Source organism: Acipenser ruthenus, chromosome 17 (assembly GCF_902713425.1).
Source record: "Acipenser ruthenus chromosome 17, fAciRut3.2 maternal haplotype, whole genome shotgun sequence".
Lineage (NCBI taxonomy): Eukaryota > Metazoa > Chordata > Actinopteri > Acipenseriformes > Acipenseridae > Acipenser > Acipenser ruthenus.
The window spans coordinates 33,196,825-33,221,707 of record NC_081205.1 but is presented as its reverse complement, the minus strand read 5'-3'; the positions used below and the strand labels follow the sequence as shown (position 1 = coordinate 33,221,707).

The 24,883-nt window shown below is 46.3% G+C and overlaps 2 protein-coding genes across 7 annotated transcripts; one reads left to right on the top strand and one right to left on the bottom strand.

The window, feature by feature from the left end:
• The first annotated feature begins 313 nt into the window (after positions 1–313).
• On the top strand, positions 314–16,773 carry LOC117423513 (run domain Beclin-1-interacting and cysteine-rich domain-containing protein-like). 5 transcript variants are annotated; one of them, XM_034039434.3, is made up of 22 exons: positions 314–615; positions 2,652–2,805; positions 3,339–3,422; positions 3,571–3,730; positions 3,968–4,074; positions 4,268–4,427; positions 4,962–5,408; positions 5,679–5,723; positions 6,484–6,579; positions 6,691–6,806; positions 7,166–7,376; positions 7,638–7,742; positions 8,511–8,585; positions 9,933–9,996; positions 10,097–10,229; positions 10,640–10,785; positions 11,194–11,258; positions 11,401–11,639; positions 12,681–12,742; positions 13,201–13,354; positions 13,820–13,913; positions 14,283–16,773. In XM_034039434.3, exons 1-22 carry the CDS (start codon positions 512–514, stop codon positions 14,471–14,473), a joined length of 3,012 nt encoding a protein of 1,003 aa, XP_033895325.3. In that variant the 5' UTR covers positions 314–511; the 3' UTR covers positions 14,474–16,773. The 5 variants fall into 5 exon arrangements, with proteins under 5 accessions (XP_033895325.3, XP_033895327.3, XP_033895326.3 ...); XM_058990439.1 differs by lacking the exon at positions 314–615 and adding an exon at positions 1,318–1,447; XM_058990438.1 differs by lacking the exon at positions 314–615 and adding an exon at positions 1,489–1,662.
• A 322-nt stretch (positions 16,774–17,095) lies between these two features.
• Positions 17,096–23,477, bottom strand: LOC117423514 (5-hydroxytryptamine receptor 3A-like). 2 transcript variants are annotated; one of them, XM_034039438.3, is made up of 9 exons: positions 21,724–23,477; positions 21,150–21,313; positions 20,845–20,889; positions 20,183–20,292; positions 19,715–19,884; positions 19,420–19,580; positions 19,129–19,339; positions 18,474–18,680; positions 17,096–18,201 (listed from the first exon to the last, which is right to left on the bottom strand). In XM_034039438.3, exons 1-9 carry the CDS (start codon positions 21,773–21,775, stop codon positions 17,942–17,944), a joined length of 1,380 nt encoding a protein of 459 aa, XP_033895329.1. In that variant the 5' UTR covers positions 21,776–23,477; the 3' UTR covers positions 17,096–17,941. The 2 variants fall into 2 exon arrangements, with proteins under 2 accessions (XP_033895329.1, XP_058846423.1); XM_058990440.1 differs by having other exon boundaries at positions 21,150–21,310.
• Between the last annotated feature and the right edge of the window lie 1,406 nt (positions 23,478–24,883).

The window sequence follows — 24,883 nt, the reverse complement described above, 5'->3', positions numbered from 1 at the left end:
CCCTTATCCAGGGCGACTTACAATCGTAAGCAAAAACATTTCAAGCGTTACAATACAAGTAATACAATAAGACTAGTCTAGTCTTCTAGTCTTTATATGGGGACATGAAAGATGACTTCATATGAGGATGCCAATCTTACGAGATAAAATACAAAAACAATTCAATACAAAAAAACATTTATTATGTGTCCAAAAACAACTGTTTTCAACATTCCAAGCATGAAAGCGTTAAATAAATTCCTATTGCTGCCACTCAAAACAAAGCGTCACCCAGCAGCGTGACGCGTGTAGTTCGTGTTCTCGCACAGCACCCTGGTACATGTAGTTTCAATACCGCGTCCGGAAGAAGGAAGTGGGCGGTTTGCGCTGGTGACTTGTAGTTGCGGGCGAGAGGTTAATGTCGTGCTTGTCAGTGTCAAGACGAGAGAGAAGATTTGGCAGCTGGGAAAAAAAAACTCAACAACAAAAACACGTTCGCAATAATGATTGATTAAATAACAACACCGCAGTTATGAGCGGTTTCACAAAGAAGACGAGCACGGATTGTTTGCAGCTGGGTTTCCCTCTTGCACCGGGAGACATGGATGCAATGACGGAGGAGGGCGAGACCAGGAGGTAATAAATACATTCATTATATATATATATATATATATATATATATATATATATATATATATATATATATATATATCCAAGTTGCGTTTCTGCAGATTTCTCGAAAGATGGGAGTATTGGTCCTATACACGCTAAACCTCCCCAGTCGCTATATCACAATCTGCGTACATTATTTATCCGCGGGTTATGTCTAGGGGAAGCGACGCTGTTTTAACACAGCTGCTATAATAGCATTTATATTTTCAATTGAAGTGCCGTACACAGGTTAATAATAATAATAATAATCTTGCTGAGGTACATGACGCGGGTCCTCTGTGTATCGAAGTTGCATTAAAGAAAGGTAAATGACGTCTATATACTAGTATAGTGTTGTGTTGTTTTGTATACCTACCTGTACTCATAATTTTTTTTTTTTAAAAAAGAAAAATGTGTTTTGGGCATTTCAAAGTATTACCACAGTACAAATTATACCAACACCATCAGGGCTGCAGAAAGAGACATGCGTAATATTGACACTTAGAAAGTGAAACGTGTGGTTGTGCAGCGACTTGAAGTCGCGGAGTCGACGGGTAGTGTAACATTGGCCTTAATTGAGCGTAGCCAGCTATAATAAACTGGGTGGGGTGTCGGCTAATCGAGCGAGGCGTGTGTGCGTGTGCGTGTGCGTGTGCGTGTGCGACTGCGAGAAGACAGGCCCGCGTAGGACTCCTAAGTTTTCCCCACTGCATCAATTGACTTCGGCTGTAAAGAACTGCACTTCAACTTGAGTCTCCTGTTGCATAGCACTTTCACCCATTCTAGGTTTTAATACGAGCTAGATGAGACACAGTGTGTAGGTGTTGGATCAAACTGCAGTATATTCCTAGGTTCACGGAGGGACGGGGACGGGTCTCTATTGGAATGCTAGTGGCATTCCATTCTGCACTGCTGGATTTTTCTTTCAGTAGCGTCACATTCTTACTGTAACAGCAGCATGTACCACGCCCTCCCGCAGAGCCAACCTGCCGACATTTGTTTCACTTGGGAATTTGCTGGAACTATACAAAGGTTGTAAATGTAGCTGTTTCCTGCTGTTTTCTGTCCAGAGTCCAGTCCATAGCAGTTCTGGTGTTTATGGCATTTACCAGACCTTGTGGTGTCAGCTCCTTCTGGGATTTTGTTGGGGTTTTAGTTCTGCTTCCTTATTCAGGGTGGTTTTTTGGTTTTTGTTTGTGTAAGTGCATTGTTTTAAACATATCAGAGCTACAAGGGGATTTATTTTAATGACACACTCTGCAAACTTCACTGTAGTCCTTTCAGTCCGTTGCATAGCAGTTTAGTCTGGTTTTACTGGAGCTCCATTACCAGAGCTACACTGCAGACTGCAGGTCATACGATCCAGGTGTGTGTTTAAAAATATACAATCTAGTATTGAAGAAAGGCTCAGGGCTGCCTGTCTCGGATGTAACACCGTCCTCACAGTCATTCAGATGAGAAGCATGCTAATACGTGACTAAAGTACAAGCCCACACTGTTGGGTTTTAGTGTTTTATAAGCCTCATTACTTCTGTAAATCCCAGCCTTGTGATGTTGAAAGGCTGTTGGAGATTGCTGTGCAATGTGTTGCCGGTAGATTTTGTCCAGCAGGCAGATTTGATGAATTGGAGCAGCATTCCAGATTAGAATTGCCCTGCTGATCCGGGATGGCTCGCTTGCTTTTCCTGAAAGCTCTCTGTTGGTTTCCTGCTCTTGAGATTAAAATAAAATAGATTACATTGCTGAGTGGCATCTTGAACTTCTTTTTCTTCTCCAGGACAGAGTTTCTGCTGAATCGGAGAATGTGTCGTCTGTGGAGACCTGGGCAGAAAGCACATGACAAGTTATTTCACAGGAAACAAAACCTTGGGCCTGCCATTTGCCCACAGGATATGTTTGTTTTGTGAAATGCTTTTTCTTTTGTTTTTAAGTGAGCTCAGAAGTTTCTCCTCGTGTGTCCGCTCTCTCTCTCTCTCGCTCTCTCACCCTCTCTGACTGCGCTGTGTTTGCTGTCTCTGCAGGAAGGAGCACTGGAAGCTGCTGGGCAGTCTGAAGACCACCGTGGAGGGGCTGCTGTCCACCAACAACCCCAACGTGTGGTCCAAATACGGGGGTCTGCAGCGGCTGTGCAAGGACATGAACAACATCCTGAGCCACGGACTGCTACACGACGAGGTGCTGGCGGCTGCTCGCTGGGGCAGGGCGCTCGCTTTGCACTCGCTTGCAATTTCTTTCTTAAATGCAGCGGAATTATTTTACTAACTTCCTTTGAAACTACTGTACAACGCAGCAATCTATTTTTATGAATTGCCCGCTGTGTGCAAAACAAACAAACAAAAACAAATAGTGTACGTAGTTCCAACCTACTCTGACAAGCCCTTGAAGTAAAATCCAGATAATGACAGCAATGAGGAAAGAGGACTCGGCTGACAGTCAGTGACAGTAGGAGATGGCTCTACAGTAGCAGTGACTAAGAGGAAGTGTACATTCTCTCCCCATTGTGGAGCTGCAAGTCCAGACCGCAGCGTTGCATTAATGATTCAGAGTCCCTTTACAAGAACACACTGATTGACGTGATCCTGCTAGTGCAGTGGTTCCCAGTCCCACAAATAGCATTTATTTGATCTATGATCTGTGTCTCTCTCTTAACCCTCCCAGGCTCTGCTACTCCACCAGCACTGCTCTCTGACACTCGCATGTTTTTGCAGGTTTACTGCAAGCAGAAGGATTACTGGCGCTTTGTGTGGTGCGTCCGCTACGTCAGCCCGCAGCTGGCACCGCACGTCGACCAGGTACCGAGTTTGTGTCTTTGTCAATCGTTCTCCTGCACCAAAATCCAACCTGAAATATTGTGAAGATGTTGGGGAATCCCAATAGATGTGATCCAGTCCCCTCAATCTCTCTCTCTCTCTCTCTCTCTCTCTGTCTGTCTGCCCCCAGTTCATGAACCTGGAGGAGAGGAGCCCGTGGCCTGGCCTGCAGCCCAGCGAGCGACACAAGGCAGAGCGCTGGCTTCACCACAGCCTGCAGTTCCACTGCCTGTCTGCACAGCTGCGGCCCCTGCTGCACCAGCGCAGCTACACTCGCAAATTCTACACAGGTAACCACATGCACAAATTACAACACAGGCATGCGATTGCACATGCGGTTTCTAACAACCAGTCCAGTATAGTGCCATGAGGTGCTGCATTCTTTTCCTTTCTTTTTTTAATTGATTTGTAAGCTGCGGTGCAGTGGTGGAATATGATGGCAGCACACAGTTTAATGTTGGTGTTGTACAGCATTGCTGTAAGCTCAGAGAGTAACCCTTGCTCTGTTGTTGCCCCCCTCCTCTCAGACTGTGCGTTCCTGCTGAGTGACCCCCACGTGACGGCCATGTTCCAGTGTCTGGAGGCTGTGGAGCAGAACAACCCCAAGCTGCTGGCTCTGATCGACACGACCATGGTGAGAGCGGGACTCTGTCAGGCTGGGGTGCAGCATACCTCGCAATGAAGTGAACACTATGACTGAGACTCTGTTGAATGAAAGTTACAACCCTTTTCAATGAAAGCGTGCATCTTGCACGTTCTGTATGTCATGAGGGTTTAGTACTGAGTTAATAAACAGTTCCACTCCTTGACTGTCTCTTTTCCCCCAGCTGGCCCGCAAGAAGGAGTCCCCAGTGCTGCTGATTAAGAGTCAGAGTCTGCTGGCCTTGCCGGGGTCTGTGGGCATCCTCCCCCACAACGGGGTGCAGCGCAGATGCACCACCTACAACAGCCAGCAAGCAGGACAGTGCAGCCCCCTGCCTAGCACAGGTAACACAGACACACACAGTGCAGCCCCCTGCCTAGCACAGGTAACACAGACACACACAGTGCAGCCCCCTGCCTAGCACAGGTAACACAGACACACACAGTGCAGCCCCCTGCCTAGCACAGGTAACACAGACACACACAGTGCAGCCCCTTGCCTAGCACAGGTAACACAGACACACACAGTGCAGCCCCCTGCCTAGCACAGGTAACACAGACACACACAGTGCAGCCCCCTGCCTAGCACAGGTAACACAGACACACACAGTGCAGCCCCCTGCCTAGCACAGGTAACACAGACACACACAGTGCAACCCCTTGCCTAGCACAGGTAACACAGACACACACAGTGCAGCCCCCTGCCCAGCTTAACACAAACACACACAGTCTTGAAATCATGAAAATGAGTTTAACCAGCGGTTTATTAAAACTCTCCCACAGCAAAAACCTGCATATGCAGTGCAATGTATGGAATTCCTTGTGCTTAATGTAATACGTTCCTCGTGCCTAACTGCCTGTCCCTGATTCCCCCTGCAGTAGACGGTCAGTTTGGGAGCCACATGCAGTGCTCCAGTGCAGCCCAGTCTTGGCTCTGTGCAGACAGAGGAGTCAGTACGCTGCCCCCTGGACTGCCCAGCTTCTCTGTCACCGAGCCCTCCACTCCAGCAGGCAGCGTCCCGGCCACCTACGCCCCTGAGGACCCCTGCGGAGAGCTTGATGATGGGCCGGAGTACCTGGCCATCGGGAACCTGGGTCGGCGCCGCCGCGCCTCCCACAGCAGCAGCAGCACTGGGAGCAATGGGAGCGTGAAGGGGGATCCTCCGGCTGTAAACGCACCCTCATCACTGAGGTCCGCCCTCCTCAGCCTGCCCCCCCGGCGCTCCAGCTTCTCTGAGGGACAGGGGGCAGAGAGACCGGGCAGGGCCAGGAAAAGGCACGCCCGCTCACACTCCGACACAGGAGTCACACAGGCGCGGGCACCAGGTGAGCTGGGGAGGGCAGTTCAACAGTGAGCTTTCTGATCTTACTCTAGATCAGTACAGGTTTTTTTTTTTTGTGTTCTATTCTCAATTGAAATGGTGGCTAGTTTGAAGAACAGCTTAGTAAATCAGCCTCCTAGATCTCTCTTCCCTTCCCTTCACGTCCTGCAGTACAGATTGTTTAACAGTAGAGCAGGTCGAACCCTGTCCTTTCCTGTAGTCTCACCATGTCTGCCTCTGTCTCTAACCCTCTCTCCTTGCCTGCTCTGTGAAGGAGGACACCGGGACATCACTATTATAATTGAGGACCCCATGGCAGGTTTGCAGTGCTTCAACTCTCTGTCGTGCTCACCTCCATCGCCATTGCATGCTTTCTTTGTGCACGCTTTTGCTGTTCTCTCCTCCTGGGCATGGTAAAGTCCCTCGCATGCTCCCTGTGTGCTGGGCAGGGTTCAGGGGGAATGTGTCCTTCACCTGCCCCGCTGTTTCAGTGAAGCTGGGTGTCGCCTGCCTGATATAAACACAGTTCAGCTAGACAGAGAGTAAGAGAGGGGCTGCTCTAGTGTTGTGCTGTACCATCAGAAGAAATGACAAGGTGGAGCGATGCAGGGAAAGGGGAGCAGTGAAAAGAGAGAGACCCATCCCTGGAAGATGACAGTCCGCAGCTGATTTATTATTTATTTATTTTTATTCATTTTTTTCATTGGCTTTACTTTTTTGTTTTCTCATTATATTGAAGTTTCTTGACATTGTTTGTTTTTTTATTAAATGTTTTGCACATCGGAGCATTTCATATGTGATCAGTTCCCTTTTATTTTTGTGTGCACTTGTATTTGCCCAGGGCAGTTTGTAAACCACACCGCTGAGGTGTAGCAGCTGTGTAACACCGGGACAGATTTACTGAGCTCTTTATTCTGCACCACTTTTAAGGGATTGATAGAAACAACGTTCTACTGAGCGACTGTAGTGTGAAACCATGTAGCCTCAGTGGATCTGTCTCGTGTGTGCTGTTCATTTGCCAGCTGTTTAAGCGGTGATTTGATTTTGAAGTGCTGCTAACCTGTGTTTCTGTGTGTCAGAGTCTCTCCCCGAGGTGCCCAGTGTGATGGAGTATGGTGCCTTCTCCACGCACAGCAGCGAGGTCAGCACGCCCAGCTCCCTCTACATGGAGTCCGGTGAGCGCTGCGCACTTAACCCCTTCACTGCTGACTGACTGCACTCTTTTTAATGAATTCCAGTTTATCTTTGTAATGATGAGACCGTGTCTGTGTTTCATTGTTCCGCAGAGGGCTCCCAGGTCAGCAGTGTGTCGGACAGCATGTTCCGCAGGCCCTCGGAGGGACAGTCTCTCATCAGCTACCTCTCTGAGCAGGACTTCGGCAGCTGTGCTGATCTGGAGAAGGTAGGCTTTATGGGGGCTGGCAGTGCGTTCTTCATACTGTATAAAATGTGAGAAGCGAATTCAGGAAACGTGTGTCCAATTAATGGAGGGGGAGTGCTGATCCATTACAGGTTTATTGGTATAAGTAACTGATGATTGTAGTTCAATGTAATGTTTAAAGACATGGCAGGAATGTGCTGGGGCTGATTTCCCCTGGGTTAATTCCATCATCAGTGTTCTCATTAGCCAGCAAGTTGCATTTTTTTTTTTAATTTTAATTTTGTATAGTTTCTTATAAATGTTTATACTTGGATGGAGCACTGTCGTGTTGGGTGATGTGTTTGTAACCCCTGTCTGTCTGCCTGTCTCCCGCGCTGCAGGAGAACGCTCACTTCAGTATCTCAGAGTCTCTGATCGCAGCGATTGAACTGATGAAGTGTAACCTGCTGAAGCGCGGGGGGCTGGGCTCTGAGGGGGAGGGGGAGGAGGAGAACGACCGTGAGATCCTGGAGCTCAAACAGAAGATCCGGCTCCGCAGGCAGCAGATCCGCACCAGCCGTCTGCAGCCTCCCCCGCCGCACTCCCACAGCGGTACGTACCAGCGCAGCCAGCAGCCAGGAGCCAGCAACCATTCGTTCATCATTCATTATGAAGAAGGAATGAAAACTTACAAACTGCAGCTTGCGTTTCTGTAGTTTTGCTAAACACATTGCTCTGCAAACACCTTAGCTCAGGATGATCGTGCATCTTCTGATTTGTTGAGTCATTTTCAAGTGCACCCCCTAGAAAGGTGAAATGAAATGCTGCTGGTTTTGTTCTGTCGCTGATCTCTGTGTCTCTGCCTCCCCTCAGCTTTCACCACCACTGACAGCGGCGGTTCCCAGCACAGCTCCCAGGAGTCCCTGCTGCGCTCAGACTCCAGTTCCATTGACGAGGTGGAGGAGTACGAGCTCAAAGGTACGAGAGAGAGAGAACGAGTTCAATTATAGCACACTATTTGCTGCTGAAAGTACTGTAGTTGCACATTTTATTAAGGCAGTATGCCAGTCCTCAATGCAGGTCCTAACTCTTCTAATTTCTTAAGGGGTCACCTATTCTGAGAGGGGTGTGACAACCTGTTCATTATAGAAAGAAGACCGTTCGAGCTTAAGCCACAACTCTGCCTCTTAATAAGCACGTTTAGCACTGAGAAACTTTACAGAAAGATTCATTTGTGATAGTGAATTAAATAGTTGCAGTGGCTTAGACTGAAAATAGTGATACACATTTTAGCATATTGTATATGTTTTCTGGTCTGCAGTGTTGAATGGAGTTCTCTTTCCTATACTGCTAGAGCGCTCTGCAGTGTTGAGAGTGGAGTTCTCTTTCCTATACTGCTAGAGCGCTCTGCAGTGTTGAGAGTGGAGTTCTCTTTCCTATACTGCTAGAGCACTCTGCAGTGTTGAGAGTGGAGTTCTCTTTCCTATATTACTAGAGCGCTCTGCAGTGTTGAGTGGCGTTCTCTTTGCGCTCTGCAGTGTGTAGTGGAGTTCTCTTTCCTGTAGTGCTGAGTGCTAGTTCTCTCTCCCAGGCCTGTCTGTGGTGTTGAAAGAGTGAAGCTGTTTAATGTATGTGTAGATGCTGAGTCCTGCAGAGGCTCAGTCTAGCGCAGGCAGGGTGTGTTCCTCAGTCGGGTTCCAGCGCCAGAGAGCTGAGGCTGAATGTGAACGTTTTGTCATCACACAGATGGTAATGATGGATCTAACCTGATTCTAATGTCCAAGAGCGGACTCTCTTTATCCATGGCTTCGTTGTTCTCAGGTACCGGAAAAATTCCACGGGCAATCGCGCTTCGTTTGTGTGTGAGCAAGCATGTATGTGGGGATGTGCACACGCGTGTAAGAATTGGGGAAGGTGGGGGTGCAAGCACTTGCTGTAGGTGCACCAAGGAATTGTACTAAGGAAGGTACACTCAGAGTAAAAACATTCAATTATCATATAAAAAATGTTACATAACAAAAACATTTTTCTGTTAGTAACAGCTTTGATTGCTTTTCTATGTTAGATAATTCACTAAATTGCACCTCATCGGCCTATTCGATATTGTAGCCTCTGACTGTCTTAGCAGCTCCATTCACATTCAAGCCCTTTGACTTCTGGCCATTAACAAACTGCTGAGAATTTACGGTGTGTGCATGAGGCTGCCTCCTGGGGTCAGTTTCACTGGGGAGGCTGTAGGTGGCGCTGTCTCACTCTGTGTGTGTGTGAGTGGCTGGTGCTTTGGGAAGCTATAGATTTTAGATCACACTGGAAGGGGGTTCACTCTGAGGTTTTGGGGGTGGTGCCATGTCTGCGGTTCACAGTGCAGATATTCAGGCTCAGGGTTCCCACTCTGCGCCCTGTAAGCGTGTCTTCATTGTCATCTTAGACCTTGCAGGAGACCCCTCATTCATATTCATTACAGACCACTGAAACATAAACGCAGCACGGTGCTGGAAACGCATGCCCCTTGTAATTGCTTGATGACTGCAGTTACAGTGTGCATCCACGGGTGGTTGTGTGTGCTGTACAATGCAGCTCATAACACAGTTGACTCGGGAGAGTGTGTCCTAATTAAGGGAAGGAGATAAAGATTGTTTCAAGTCCATCAAGCCATGACATGGTCATCACCCCCCCTGAGCCTGACTCTCTGAAACGGTCTGTCTCGCCTATTAACCAGTGTTCCAGTGTGTTTTTAATGCTGCTGTTAGCCAGTGTTCCAGTGTGCTCTTGCTGTCTCTTAACTTCCTGTTAGAAAGGCTTGTTGCTGTCTGCACACTAACTGCATAACAAGGTGTGACTGTTAACCCCCCTAGACGGGATGTCGCTGTCTCATCAGTTCCATTTCGGCTGGATGTCGTAGTTTTGCTGATTGCCTTACAGGGTGGCAGGGTGCTACTGTCTACTCCTTTACTGTTTGCATATGGTGTCACTGTCTACTAGTTCCCCCTTACCACAGGGTGTCGGTGTCTGTCGGTTCCTTGTGTCACGGTCTCTCATTTTGGTGTCGCACTCTGTTCATTCCCTGTCTCCCCATTAGCTGTTTCTGTTGGTTCTGCTCCTCACAACAGGGTGTTGCTGTCGTAATTAACAGGGTCTCGTGTGTCTGTCACTGTGGTTTCATTGCAGACGCTGATATTAAGAGGAGCCTGACCTGCTGCAGTGGCAAGTCCTTGCTCAGCTCGGAGTCCATGTGAGTTGCTGTCTTCTCCTCGTCATTGGTCATGCATGCACTCACACGCGCTTCCCTGCTTACACAAGCCCTCTGTCTGTGTCCCTCTGTGTCTCTGCAGCTCTCCCTCCTTCCTGCAGTCAAACTCTGCCGAGTCGGTGGCGATGGGGTTGCTGCGGCAGTTTGAGGGGATGCAGCTCCCTGCTGCCTCTGAGCTGGACTGGCTGGTCCCCGAGCACGAAGCCCCTCAGAAGGTAGGGCTGAGAGAGCTGAAGTGCTGTATTGTTCATTTGAACTTGTTACCAAAGTTTAATGTGTACCATATTGCAGTAAAAAAATAAATACAAATAGTTCAGGAGTTTGTGTGTTATTTATTCCAGGCGTCATTTATGCACTTTAAAATGTAATCTTTGGCAGAAATTACCATGTTTGTATTCATTCATTCATTCATTCATTCATTCATATACCATCATTCGTAAAGTGTGTGTGTGTAGTGATCCGTATCATTTCATGACAAGCTGCACATCGTGATTCGTATCCTGACCGTGCACCATACAGAATGTGTGGTACATTTTGGGTTACTTGTTTTGAAGCGTTATCCTTGATGGGCACTGACGTGTATGTGATTTGTATTTCTTTCTTTGTTTTGTTTCTCCCATGCCAGCTGCTGCCGATCCCGGACTCGCTGCCGATCTCCCCGGATGACGGCGAGCACGCGGATATCTACAAGCTGCGGATCCGTGTTCGAGGAAATCTGGAGTGGGCTCCTCCTCGGCCACAGATCATCTTCAACATCCACCCCGCGCCCAAGTCAGTGTGTGTGTGTGTGTGTGTGTGAAGGGAGTTCAAAACTGGCCATGCTTCAGTTTACTAGATAGCTGCTGCAAAATTAATTCAGCGTGTTAGTCATTGGCTTTGTCGTTACTTGCAAGCATAGCATATAGTTGAAGTACACAGCTTCTGAATGTTAGTTTTCTCATTGCGTAAGTTATTCCCTGACTTGTCCTGCATCATCAGTAAGTGTCTTGGTGTAAGTGGGCCATTCTACAATACTGCAGTGGGTGTACATGGCTACAAATACGAGTAAGCATGGAAAGACACGAGCGTGTCTGGGTTCCTCCCAGGAGTAGACGTGGTGCACAGGTAGTTGAGCAGCCTGTTTGTAAAGTAGAGACTCTGCTGCCCCTCTCATTGTAATCCTGCTGCTGTCTGTTCCAGGAGGAAGGTAGTGGTGGCCAAGCAGAACTACCGCTGTGCAGGCTGTGGGATCCGCACAGACCCAGGTGAGACGCTTGCATTCAATCATTCATTCACGTTGGCTTCCAGCAGAGATATTGATTACTAATTCTTAAACTCATATAAGTATTTTATGTACTTTTTTATGTTGTGTGTGTGTGTGTGTGTTTGTCTCTGTCCCTGTGTCAGATTACATCAAGCGTCTGCGCTACTGCGAGTACCTTGGGAAGTACTTCTGCCAGTGCTGCCACGAGAACTCCCAGTCCTTGGTGCCCAGCCGCGTCCTGCGCAAGTGGGACTTCAGCAAGTACTACCTGAGCAACTTCTCCAGAGATCTGCTGGCCAAGATCTGGGGTGACCCCCTCTTCAATGTGCAGGACATCAACAGTGCCCTTTACAGGAAGGTCAAGGCGTTAGAGCAAGTGCAGGTAAGCGAGCCATGGTGTGCCGTCCTTCGTTTCAGTGCTGGCTTCCGAACAGCCAGCCAGGCAGGCAGCCAGGCAGGCAGGCAGGCAGGCAGGCAGGCAGGCAGGCAGGCAGGCAGGCGGTCACTTTGGTAACTACTGTCCTCTACTGTGGTCTAAGTCAGGACCCTTTGCGGTCCATTTATTCAGTGCCTGTCAGGCGTGTCCGGTCCAATTTATTTTCACACGCTCTGTTTAAAACATATTTTATTCATAGTAAAACAGGTTTAAAAGGCACTGCATATCAACAGGACACTCAGTACTGCATCTCCAGCACCGCCCCACTCATTGTTTGCTGTATTTTCCACATACCTCTTCATAGACGTGCATACTGATAAATCATCTCCTGATCACTCGTTTTATCACCAAACTCCTCAATAATGCGATCCAAGTCATTATTTTATAACCATAACATCTCAAACAGCTCTGCAAAATGTCTGTGATATTCTTTGAGCGCTGGATGCGGAAGCAGCTGTCTTGTTTTGTTCATGTCGGTGTTATGTCTGTGGTGAAGAGTTTCTGTCGGACTCACACGGCCATTGAAAGCTTTTCTCGGCTTTTTCCGGAGAAAAAACGACTAGAGACCTGTGCTTTACATCTTTTTGATGATGTCGGACCGGACCGGAAAGGAATAATTGTAATGTCGGACCTGGTCCCACATCGGACTGGAAAGGGCTAAACCTGTGTTATTTGACTCAAAACTAACACAGCAAAAAAAAAACTTTTTTGTCAAATAGGTAACGACCAAATGCAACTAGGGGTTAATGCTTTACTCATGTAGCTTTTGCTCCTAATGCAAAGTTTCCATGCTTTCTTTTATTTCTAGTTTTGTAAAAGTGAAATAGCAATGCAAACTTGCACTGGAGCAGAGCTTCCTGAAGCTGTTCTTTGTGTTGGTGTGCTGCAAGCTGCCAGTTACTCTCACTCTTGTGTTTTTATTACTGTTTCCTTTTGCAGTAGCTTTCTGTCCGTGGATTGAAGATTCTGTTTGCTTGTGTCTTGCAGCTCCTGAGAATGCAGCTGGTCCACATGAAGAACATGTTCAAGACCTGCCGGCTAGCTAGGGAGTAAGTGCAGCCCTGCTTCTTTGAACACTTCATTGTGGTCAACAAGGTGCAGCTTCATGAGATGAACCCCAACTGAAACACATGCACTGTGCATTCACTACAGAGCCCGCCCATAGTGGGATGTACCTATTTCCTATTTCAACAAAGCAACATGTAGATTTGCACTGTTTTCAATTCTACTTAAACACTGACATTATTGAACAGCCCCCTGGTGGCGGAAGGGTGCCGAGCGTCTCTCTCATTGACAATTTCCTTTGCGTGTCAAACTCCCATGTACCCTGCAGTTTGAAATGTACTTTGCACCAAGCTGTATGCTTTGATTTATACACTCCTGTATGAGAAGAGGAGAGTTGCATCTCTCCTGTGCTGCAGCTGGAGGTGAGCAGCTCTGTGTGTGGTGGCTGTTGTGTTGGCTGTTGTGTTGGCCCCTGATGCTGTGTCTCCTGCTCCCCCGGCAGGTTGCTGGAGCAGTTTGACCGGGAGCCGGGTCACCTGACTGAGGACCTGCACCTGTACTCTCTGAGTGACCTGAGCGCCGTGCGCAAGGGGGAGCTGTCCCCCCGCCTGCGAGAGCTGGTGCGCCTGGGGGCCGCGCACGTGCACAGCTGCGTGGTGAGGAAGCACACGTGCACGTTGCACGCAGCATGCTGATATAGTGTAGATTTACCTTTCTGAACTCCACAGGGGCATGCATCACCACAGTACCAGTAATGAAAGTTGGGTCTAAAGTAAATACTCTTGTATTGAAAGTTTTAAAGCAATTTATGTTGAAACAGTATGAGCATGTTTACAAACCATTCTGTCAGGGATGCCATTTCCCAGTACGTTATACCTCGGTCCCCAAAAGCTCCCACTTTGTAGTACATCCAGCACATTACATTTGATCTTGTGTAGCTAGTGCTGGAGGTGTTGCACATTGTAAGAAGATGTACATTGTATTTTTGGTTTTATATTTATTCTAGAAGCATTCTGCCGTGTCATGTTTACATCATGTCAGGTGTTCATCTGTAACCTCTGGGTCACTCTGGTTCTCTGAGCACTTTCACTAACCCTCTCTCCCCTCCACCTCACCCCCAGCTGTGCCAGGCAAAGGGCTTTATCTGCGAGTTCTGTGGGAATGACAAGGACATCCTGTTCCCTTTCGAGCTCAATAAGTGCCGCTGCTGTGAAGGTGAGGCTCCTCGCAACCATGTGTGTGTGCGTTGTGTGTCTAGACAGTTTACATTAAAAAATATATATATAAATATATATGTGTGTGTGTGTAACTTAAAAGATGTATGGCTGGTTTCACAGCACTTGATTTATATTGGTATCAGACTACCTTATCTAAGTTAACACAAGGTAGTCCAGGCTGGTAATTAGCAAAACAGTGTGGCCTTGGTAGTCCAAGATTTATGCTAATTGAGGGTCTGTGTTCCTAAGTCTGAGTTTCCCAAGACAAAAAGTATATATATATATTTCTTTACAGTAATTAGCAAAGCACTGTGGCCTTGGTGTTGCATCTGAACACTAACTGTGTCCCTCTCGGTCTCCCCCTCAGAGTGCAAGGCCTGCTATCACAAGAACTGCTTCCGCTCGGAGGACTGTCCGAGGTGCAGCCGCCTCGCTGCACGCCGTGAGCAGCTGGCCAGACGGAACATGGAGCAGTATGAGGAGGAGGAGGAGGGGGAGAGCGAGGAGCGGGGAGGGGGCTCAGACAGGGACATGGGGGGCAGTGAAGAGAGAGACTGAGACCCGGAGAACATGGCTGTCACAGCACCGACCCTACAGAGCCCACCCCCCCGTGCACTACTCCTCGCTCTGCACGGGATCACAACGCACTGAGCTATACCATGAGCACAAGCCTTTAGACTTCAGTTCAGACATGCTGCTTTAAATGACTTCACTGAAGTCTTCATGTGCTGCTTTAATGACTTTAATAAAGGGTCACAGACCATTGAAGCTGCACATTACTCTGAGAAACTGCGCTGCCTGACACAGCTGTTTCTCCTTGCGTACCGGCAGCGGGCTCTGGATTATCTCTTCACTCGCAGATCTCGAGTTGCAGAGCACAGCCTCCTGTTGGGTCTCAATGAGGGCTGTGTGCACCAGAGGGGGTTGTGTGCCCCCCAGATTGCACAGCAAGGAGAGACTGGGGTTCAAATTCAGCTGGACTGGATGAAACAAACATATTTAAAACACTGACTTTTTATTTATTTATTGATATTTTTTTTGGGAGAGTTCACAGTGCTTTGACCTGAAGCAGGTCCCCAGACAGTTGTACTGTCCTTCATTTTCAGGGTTTTAAAACATCCCACTTGCTGTGTTGCTGTGGGTGGCTCTGCTTGGGTGCATACGAGTCTGGATCAGCCCTCGCTGGCTCTTTGTGGCTCTGTGTTAATATTGGACTCCTTGTCTGGTTTCTGCAGAGGTCGTGGGTTTGGAGAAATAATATTGGAAAAAGTCTATATGAATGTGCTTCTAAGCAGGGTTGCATTTGTAGTAAGAGGCTCTGTGTGCTCTGATGAAGCAGGAAGAACACGCAGAGTGTCCTGAGAAAACAAGCAATCACGGGAAGCAGTCCCTCTATCGAGGGCTGGAAACCCACTCACCCGCAGACACAGAACTACCATTCCGAGATGAGTTTCTCAAACAGTCAGGACTGTGCAAGCCATCTAAATCTGCTCTGAATGGACCAGATCTGTCCAAACAGGAGCAGCTTTATCACGGGCCAGTGCACATGATGGACAGCTGGAGATCCCAGTAATTCAAATGACATGGCAATATTTCAGAAGAATGCATTGCTCTGTATGTCTTTAAAACAACCTCTGCATTCACCCGATGAAGATGAGATTTTATTGCACTGTTATACCGTTCATGTATTAGGCTGTTCTTATATAGCCTGTGCTCTCTTAAACAAGGGCCGATTGCACAACAAGACTTTTCATGTTGTCCCTGTCCGTTAGCGTGTTTGTTTGTTTTTCGTACTCTCTGCAGTCTCTGCTCCATTGTGAACAGGAACGGCAGTGAAAGTGATTTGATAGTGAAAGTGCATTAGTTAATTCAGTATTGATGTTAAACACTGAATTAAGTTGGGTGAAAAATACTTTCAGCCGTATTCAAAGTTTTTAGCAGCTTTCACAACTTATTTTTCTAATTTTATATATAATTACTAATATTGCATTTCTACTAAAAGTTGTTTGAATCAGAAGGCCCTGTGTTTTTTATTTTTTTAGGGTCTGTTGCTCAGCTGAAATTGAAACTGGAATCCATATTTACTGACGTATCTGCTCTGGCAGATGGCCAATCTGCTATTCAGAGTTTAAACCTTCCCCTTTCCTAAACGAAACCAAGAGGTTCACTTTATATGAAAAGCAAGCCTGTAGTAAAGTTCTCCCACAATTAGATTGGAGCTCCTGTGAGTCCACCTCTAGATCCTAGGTCCTGTCGGTACAGAGGGAGATGCATCTTCTAGTAATGTTTTGCACAGTGAATCTATAAAAGACCCTGGGGACTCCCTGTGTGGGAGTGCTTATGTGGTTCAGTGAGGTGGGAGTGAAGGGGAGTTTTCGCAGTGCAGCTGAGAGTGTTGAACACTGATGAAGCTGTGTGCGCCGGCTTTGCAATGAACATTAAAATATAAAAGCATCCACTGTAGAAGCGGGGCAAGCTGGAAGTCATGCAATTCACTTTTTTAATATATATTTTTTAAAGGCTGAATGTGTGAATATCACTAAATGTCCTGGAACACGACTACCAACAACCAAACGAGGCTGAATTGGAGCGCCTGCTCTGTGGACCTGGCTTTCCAGTGAAGCACAGCCTGTGTGTGTATAGTACAGAAGCAGTATTGAACTCATTTATATCAGACTAATTCTGTTGTGTGTGTCTGTGTGTATATGTCCTGTATTATTAATCTGCCACACAGTCTTGCTGTATATAAGAATGACACATTTTATAGGATTCTGTTACCAATTTGGGATGGAATAGAACCTGAAACACTGCACTATCAGAGAACTGTCCCCAAATAGAAAAACACAAAATCAACTAAACTGGCTTGTGTCTTTGTTTTTTTCTTTCTTGTCGGGTTGAGATTATGTGGGATGAATCTTGCCCAGAGGTTAGTGATCTAGGCTGCAGTGTGGAAGGCAGTGGGTTCATCAGCTCTGTGGATAAGATACTGGTCTGTGAGAATCCAGCAATCTCACCTTCCAAAGCATCTTTGAAAGAAATGTTACCCGAAACAGTTAAAGAAATCCTGTTATGTTCTGAGTTTTAATTTTCAGCATCAATACCCTTAGTTTCCAGGCACACAATGGAAGGGTCCATGAGGGACAGAGAAAGCTTTTCACACCACAGGTGTGCACAGTTCACACATATTACACCTTGCACAAAAAAAAACACAATTACCAGTACTAACAAATCCGTCCTATTTCTTTTAATCAGTATTTGGTACATTTGTATTGTGTTTGTATTTTTCTGTCCTCCTCCCCTGCCTCAAGTTAGGAGTTTCAGAGTCTAGTAGTGGATTGCTTAAGATGTAGTCATCATATATAAACACGCAGAACCAATATGACAAACCTGCCTGTTCCAATATAACCTGTCCATTGATCCAGCCTGACGCTCCACGAATCCACGCCACTTCCCTGCGTGTCGTTTTGTTTAGGGATGTGTTGTTTGTATGTGACGAGACCAGGCAATTTAGAAGAAAATACCCTTAACCATGGCATTTTTTATTTATGTATGTATATATTTAAATTTTTTACTGATTGTACAACAAAGGTTACACTGTCGATTTACTATTCTTTTAAACAAGACCTGTAATATGAAGAGCGCTGTGGAGACATCCACGTACAAGTTACATTCAGATAGGAAGCAAATGACGTCGCAACACACACACACACACACCAAAAGAGAACAAGACCCTTTTTCGTCAGCTTTACCTACAATTAGCATTGCAATTTAATGTTTGCTTTTTTTCAACATGTATTCTAGTCATCGGACCCTTGGTGTAGCAGCGAGTGAGCACCTGACAGGGCCTGTGAAACGCTTTGTTCTGAGACTCTGGTCATTACTCTGAGGATGACAGTGACTGCACTAGCTGATACGTTTGTCTACCTGTTATCACGGACGGGTTTTAGAATCTATGAGCGTTGCTGAAATGATGGATGATGGCTCATGGGGTGGGACGGGTCGTAACGGCCCCTGCACTCTGGAGCTCTAGAGGTTGTACCAGATGCACCACATGCAGGTGATGACGAGGGCGTAGAGTGTGATGAGGACCAGGTAGACCCTGAAGAGCAGGTAGTCCAGGACGTAGCCCACGTGGATCCACTCCTCCTCGAGGTCCTGCTGGAGGCGCAGGGAGTCGATGTGGGCACGCACCATGCCCAGGTCCCGACAGATCTGCTGCAGCTCCGGGCTGGCCAGCGGGGGCAAGCTCACCATTGACACCTCCACGTTCTTCATCTTCTCTGGGTCTGCCGACGCAACAGGAAACCAACCAAAACACTTCATTCAATAGAGGAGTTTTGTTTACCTTAACATTGAGGTGTTTTGGGGGTCCTGGAAAAGGGAGGAGTGACTATTGCAGTAAAAAGGTGCAATTGCTCAACAGGTGCCACTTATACACAGGTCTTTACAGCATGTTATAAAAGATTAAGTGCGTGGGGTTAGAGGTTAGGAGTTAGGGGAGGGAAGCCCTCTACATAGCAAAGTCGGAGCTTTGTGTTTTAGTTGTGTGCTGTCTTACCGGTGGTGATGTTGTTTGAGGGGGTCTCTGGCTGGCTGGGCGGCCGGGTGTAGCAGATGAGGCGGGCAAGGTACCCCAGGACCAGGACCCGGACCAGGCGTGGCACAGGCCGGTACTTCATGGCGTTGTGGTGAAGCACGTTGGTGATGATCACCGTCTCCAGCAGGCTGATAACCATCAGGGCCAGGCACACCGAGAAGTAGATCCCTAGGAGCAGAGATGTGCACCGCTGCAGCTTTACCACGTGGCATAGCAGCGAAAGTAGTCTGAAATCCTTCTGCAGCCAATTAAGCGGATTGCATATTTCCTAATATTTCATTTTATACCTACTTATTATGTATTCTGATCTATTCCAGTTTCTACTGCAGTAGCTGTCAGGTTTTATAACTACTCTGGTAATGGTTACCTTGACCAGGACATGTGGCTGAGCAGACTTCTAAATTCTGATCATGGAGTACCTGCTTTTCAATCTACAATTCTGATACCGACTGTGAGAGAGGCATAGGAAAAATCCCATTGGGATCTCAGTTATAATTCATGTGTATATGTTTTACCAATGTGGTTCCATTCTACCAATGGGCCGCACCAGAATTGCTGTGGCAGTGTCTGTGCATTAGTGTTGTAGAGGGTTTGGTGAGGGCAGTGTCTGTCTCACCGATCAGCGGGGTCCCGTTGGCAGTGCTGGGGAGCAGGTCGTTCATGATGAGCAGGAAGACGGTGTAGCCCAGGATCAGGGTCATCTTGAAGGAGGCTCTGTCCACACTGTGAGGCGGCAGGTAGAAGCTCATGATGTCGACAAGCATGAGGAAGGAGCTGGGGATGATCAGGTTCACCACATAGAGGACGGACCGCCGCTTAATTGTCACCTGAAGGGGAAGGAATAGAATAATAGATCATATCTGTGGGATGACACTTTTGTAGATCAGCCGAGTTTCTCATCGCTCACCCAGAAGGTAATGATGTCCCACTCGTCAATCCCAAACTTCAGGATGTCGGTCTCGCCCTGGATTTTCACCAGCTCCCACTCCCCGCTCGTCTCCAGGTACTTCTTGGAGTTTTCTGAGATCTGCTCAATGGGGAGCGCCAGACTCACTCGCACATCTCGAACTGCGGGCCAGAGATATAAATACTAGAAGAAAATGTCTTCCTCGACAGCAGTGCGAGGCAGTGATAAACAACCCCAAGCAGACACATACAACCCCAAGCAGACACATACAACAGCAAAGTTTTATAAGCATTACTTGTGTGCATGTAGGAGCCAAAGGTGAGGGAGCATTTCTGCACATCGAAGGGGAAGTTGAAGATCTCCAGGTTGCAGGAGCTGAGGACGCGTAACATCCTGTCATAACGGATCTGCCCCGTGTGGTTCACGTAGATGTACGGGCAGCGCTGGGACTTGTCCTCATCGATACTGCGAGAGAGAAATCACACACCAGCTGCAGTCTCCCTTTCCTTGAAATAAAGTCATTTTGTGGTGCTACTGTTGTTATTTTCCATTTGAATTCCATTTGTTTCCCATGGAAGATCATATATAATTCGAACGAGGACTGCAAGTGTTAACAAGGAATTCCTAGGATAGCCCATATTGCTGCTCTCCTCTTTCTCTCTCTCCCTCTCAATCAGTCCATCTGTCTCATTCATTTATATAAGAAAGAATATATAATACATTTCACCTAAAATAAATGTGGAGGAGATGCACGGGTACTTACAACTCATACACAATGATGTCCGGCATCCACAGCTCCTCCACGGGGAGGGAGATCTTGGTGATCCCTCCACACTTCTCTGGGTCCCACTGAAGGAATTCATGGTGCCAGTACTGAAACAAAGAAGAACCTTTCTCCAGGACTGTGCATAAATTGAGACGCGACCGTCACACAGTCGATTTGACAATCTGAGGATGTTCATCCAAGCCTTAAACACAGAGAGTGACAAATCTAAGTAGGGGCTGATTTGTTAAATATTATGCTGCCTGGGTAAGTTATCCCTGGATCTTATTAAAGACATTTCAGGACTATGGATTTCATCAGCTCGATAATCTTAGGGGTAAACACATAATAACAAACCCGTAACCCTGTGTCATAAAATCCAGCAGTGGCTTGTCTTGGTGGGGTTTGGGTTGATTAAATCAACCCTGTAGAAGATGCCTCTCAAAAAGTGTTTTGAGTTATGGATATACAGAGCGCAAACTCGGATCAGCTCATAGAGACAAATATTTCACTTGCTTTCATACCCCTCTGTATAACCCAGCCCTGATAGAGCCAGCCACAGTTTCCCTGATCTGCCCTGCCCACCCTGAACAAGTCAGCCATGCATTCAAATGCAAACAAAAAACCTGAAACATGCAAGATTTAGAGCGAGACTCCCTTACCAGTCGAAGCCAGAGGAATGTCGTCAGAATCTGAGATTTCTCGTTCTTAAAGGGAAAAAAAGGAAGCGAGCGTGTGAGCTTACATTGTGACAATAGAAAGCAGCAGGACAGGTTCAGGTTGCTGTATTATACCAACATGCTTTACACACACACACAATTGTAGGATATTTAGCAGTTTGCTCTCCTTGTACTGTGCTGGTCATTTGCTTTACTGTAGCTATCAGTGAGTTACCTTGCCTGCCTGTGTACCTCCATCTTCACTACAGGGGATTCCATGTAACCTAACCTGTGGGTACTCTACTCACCACCCCCAGCACAGCGTACAGTGTGAAAGAGATGTTGGTGACGGTGGGGTTGCTCAGGTTGGTGGCGGGACGGAAAGGCTTCTTATCGAAGACGCTCTGGAGGGACTCATAGGTGGGGCCGCTGTGACTGTCTTTGCAGGCGAGCTCAGAGAGAACGGCTGCTGCTGGAAGAGGACAGAGATGCTAAGAGAGGCTTGAGGCAAAAGACAAGACAGGCAGTATGACTCACAAAGACACTGCCGAGTTGAAATGGCCGAGGAAGTAATAATGGACTACCTGAAAGAAAGGCTTGCAGACTGATCACTTTTATTTAGCCTAGTATGGTACCAGGTTGCATTTTATTTGAAAATGCATGTTTGCTGGAACATGTACTCTTTATTTTAAACTACAAATGTAAGATTTACATTGCGGAACGGAAGCGTGACTACAAAGCATTATGGAATCATTTTTTTAGCTCTAACCACTGAAGTAAAATGGTACTGACACAGGCTAAATGTCAACTTACCCAATCACAAATATGTGTGACTGACACTGTGTCTCAAATGGCAAACAATCCCGAACTATGATGTCTTACCTCCAAAGAGAAAACACAAGGAAGGGATTAGTAGACCCCTGAACTCCCCCATGGTGGATGGTGGTCACTTATTGCTCCTCAGAGACAGGATGTCCTGGTCTGTTTAAACACCAAACGCCAAAGTCTCACAATCTCATCCAGCCTTCCAAGAGCTCTCCGAATCAGTGTGGCAAAGCTCCAAACAGCGAGCACATACTGAGAAGGAAAGGGGAGGTTTGTTCATCGATAACTTCAGGAGAGGCTGGGAATCCGCTGGGTTTAATCAACGTGTGTCATTGTAACACTTTAATGACCCAGTGAACTTGTTTGGTGTTGGATTGTTTCTGCCCCAGGAGAAATTATCATATTTAACTGAGGAAGCCAATTATAGCCCCTGAAATATGTTCCATATCAAGCTTTGTAGCTAAATCATGATCCAAATCAGAGCAATAGGATGGGGTTGAGAATATTTGATGGTTTTAAAGTGATTGTAGTAAACTAAATAATTCCATAAATTGCACATCACGTCACTATAGTATTTCTGTGGTCTCTCTACAAAAATTTAAATATAAAGGGACATATTTTCTCAGTTTTTAATTAGCTCAAATAAAGAACTTTACAAATGCTTGGTTTTGAATCCCGCACATGCAGTCATTGATGAGATAAGGATTTGATTATTAGGAGGGAATGGACACAGTGAAAGGGAGTCCCTAAGGCTCCTGGGAGTTCTTGGCTAAAGAAACAGTTATTTTTCTCTATTCTAAGAACTGTAATTTATAAAGGTATCAAACAGCAATGTCTTTGAGATAAGAAGAGCTTGAGGGAAGCCACATGCTGTACTGTGATCTGAGACAGGAACCTTGCCTCCCCCCACCTCCAACAACCTCTTAATCACTTTGTAAAAGTCAAACTTTTTTATCAACACTGTTCATAGACGTGAAACGCTCAATCAGAATTCTAAGGCAAAGAGGAGAGAAATGTTTCGGTTTGTACACTGAAAAAGGCAGAAGCTGAAACATTTGTCTACTTGATTTAGTTTCTGAACATTGTATCATCTTTTATCTGATGCATTAGATACAACTTCAAAGACAAATCCTAGAACTTAAAAAGAACTTCAATGTTTTCCTGAACTCTGTCATACGCAGTTCACGTCTCTGATCAAGAGAGTTTGCATGGCTCTGATCTAATAACTTAGACAAGCCAGGAGTTACTGATGAGCGGCGTTTCAGCAGAGCTGGGGAGCAGGTCATTTATGATGAGCAGGAAGACGGTGTAGCCCAGGATCAAGGTCATCTTGAAGGAGGCTATGGCCACATTCTGTGCTGGCAGTAAGGAGCTGAAGAGGTCGATCATCATGAGGAAGGTGCTGGGAACGATGAGGTTCATCACGTTAAACAGCAATGTGCATTGTTATCCTGGGTAGAACCTCGGAGCCTGGGTACTACACTGATCAAAAAGCAAGCTCCACATTTGCAACTGAGTAATAATCAACATTATTTCTGATTTAGTTCTCCCTCGATATTTCACTGTTCTTCATCGATATCTCTGGGCAATTATCTCATGGTATCGGGCATCAGCCCTTTATCTGGGAGTACTCAGAACTGATAGGTCAGGACCTGGTCACAGTACTGCCAGCAGTGTAACATTTTCTAGCTCTTCTTTCATGGGTGAATGCAACACTTGATCAGGATATCCGGCACCCAGATATTTTCACTTGGGATGGAGATATTGTGAGTGCCACACTGCACAGGATCCCATTAAACAACCTCCATGTTCCATTCCTAAAAAGAATAAAAAAAGAAAAAACTATTTTTATTGTTCCATAATGATAAGTGCCATTCATATACCCGTCCTTTAATAAACTTGCCAGATCACAGTTATCATTGTTTGTATCTTTTTATCCTAAGGGGTAAAAAAAAAAGTGTGGAAAAAGTTGAAAACATATTTTTCTGACTAATGTTTTTGCGTGTGTTTTTTATGTTTTGGATCGCTTGGGCTTCTTGAAATTTGTGTTGCTGTTTAAAGCGAGATTCCAGATTCTCACGTCATGTTAGCTCTTACAGGGTATCTACCTGTGGGATAACGAGCGCTCTACAGCTAGGAAGCTGACTTGCTGAGTCGATCCATGAGGTTTCTATCTGGCATTATGAAACAAGCTTTCATATAAACAAATGATTGTTTTTTCAGGCAGATGAAATGAAGCGAGGCCGGCTCACCACTCCCGGTGGATGGACAAATATTAATAATACAACAGAGAGATTATATTTCAGGGCTGATTATTCAGAGAACCGTGAACTGAAGGGTGATTGTCAAGGTAAACAAAAAAACTGGATAAAAGTGACACCTGTATGCACTTAAGTACAGAAGTGTCAATTAAAATCCTACTGTTAGTGCATGTCCCCCCATAGAAATACTAATAAAGCTACAGTGGTCCTGTTAAACTGGTTTAATCTAGGTGGCAACCCCTATTTTTTTAAAGGCGACTATTCCACATTAATTATACCAAATGTGAGTGTGCTTGGTTCTTGTTTTTAAAATTAACCAGTGTTTCCACTTTCAAAAAGCAATTAAACACACACATACACTGCATGCATGATGAACAATTTCAAATTCAGTGTACATGTACTTTAATCTGATACTCGTTGGCAGTCCTAAACTTCACTGTGTTATTGCAGTGTTGTTTTTAAGGTCGAGTATTTACATGTGATCTGCTGCAGGTCTGACTCACTGACCGCAGGCGCTTTCCAGAAACTCGTTCTGTCAGAGTCCCCCCTGTCTTTGTAAAAGACACTTGTTTGTAAACTAGATTTACAAATTGTATTTGCATAGATGCTCCATGCGCACGCTGAGCCACGCTGCAGCAGGGGCTTCATTGCTATGAAGTTCTTATCTAATCACCGAGGGACTAACATGTTCCATAAATCAGGCATGTGATCGTCTCCCTGTGTAGAATGTGCTGGAGTACACCCCAGAAATACTTTTTATTTTTGATATTTCAGCAGATACATAAGTCATCTTGGCAACCAAAACTATCTGGAGCACAGACTTCCTAACCATGCCCGGCCATTTGAGAGCAGGGACATTCCCATGTGTGTCTTGATAGCCCGCCTACAACTGAATTTATTTACCAAAGAAAGCAACACCGCCCCACCCACATACACACTGGGGTTCTGTGGTCTGA

What these genes read in the sequence shown, in the direction of transcription:
- LOC117423513 (XM_034039434.3), top strand. Translation starts at nt 512, where the DNA reads ATGAGCGGTTTCACAAAGAAGACGAGCACGGATTGTTTGCAGCTGGGT. An exon ending in CCCGCCGCACTCCCACAGCG is followed by an intron (nt 7,377 to 7,637) that starts GTACGTACCAGC and finishes GCCTCCCCTCAG; the next exon opens with CTTTCACCACCACTGACAGC. An exon ending in TAAGTGCCGCTGCTGTGAAG is followed by an intron (nt 13,914 to 14,282) that starts GTGAGGCTCCTC and finishes TCTCCCCCTCAG; the next exon opens with AGTGCAAGGCCTGCTATCAC.
- LOC117423514 (XM_034039438.3), bottom strand. Translation starts at nt 21,775, where the DNA reads ATGGGGGAGTTCAGGGGTCTACTAATCCCTTCCTTGTGTTTTCTCTTT. An exon ending in CATTCCTCTGGCTTCGACTG is followed by an intron (nt 20,293 to 20,844) that starts GTAAGGGAGTCT and finishes TCTTTGTTTCAG; the next exon opens with TACTGGCACCATGAATTCCT. An exon ending in CTCAAACAACATCACCACCG is followed by an intron (nt 18,202 to 18,473) that starts GTAAGACAGCAC and finishes TTGCGTCGGCAG; the next exon opens with ACCCAGAGAAGATGAAGAAC.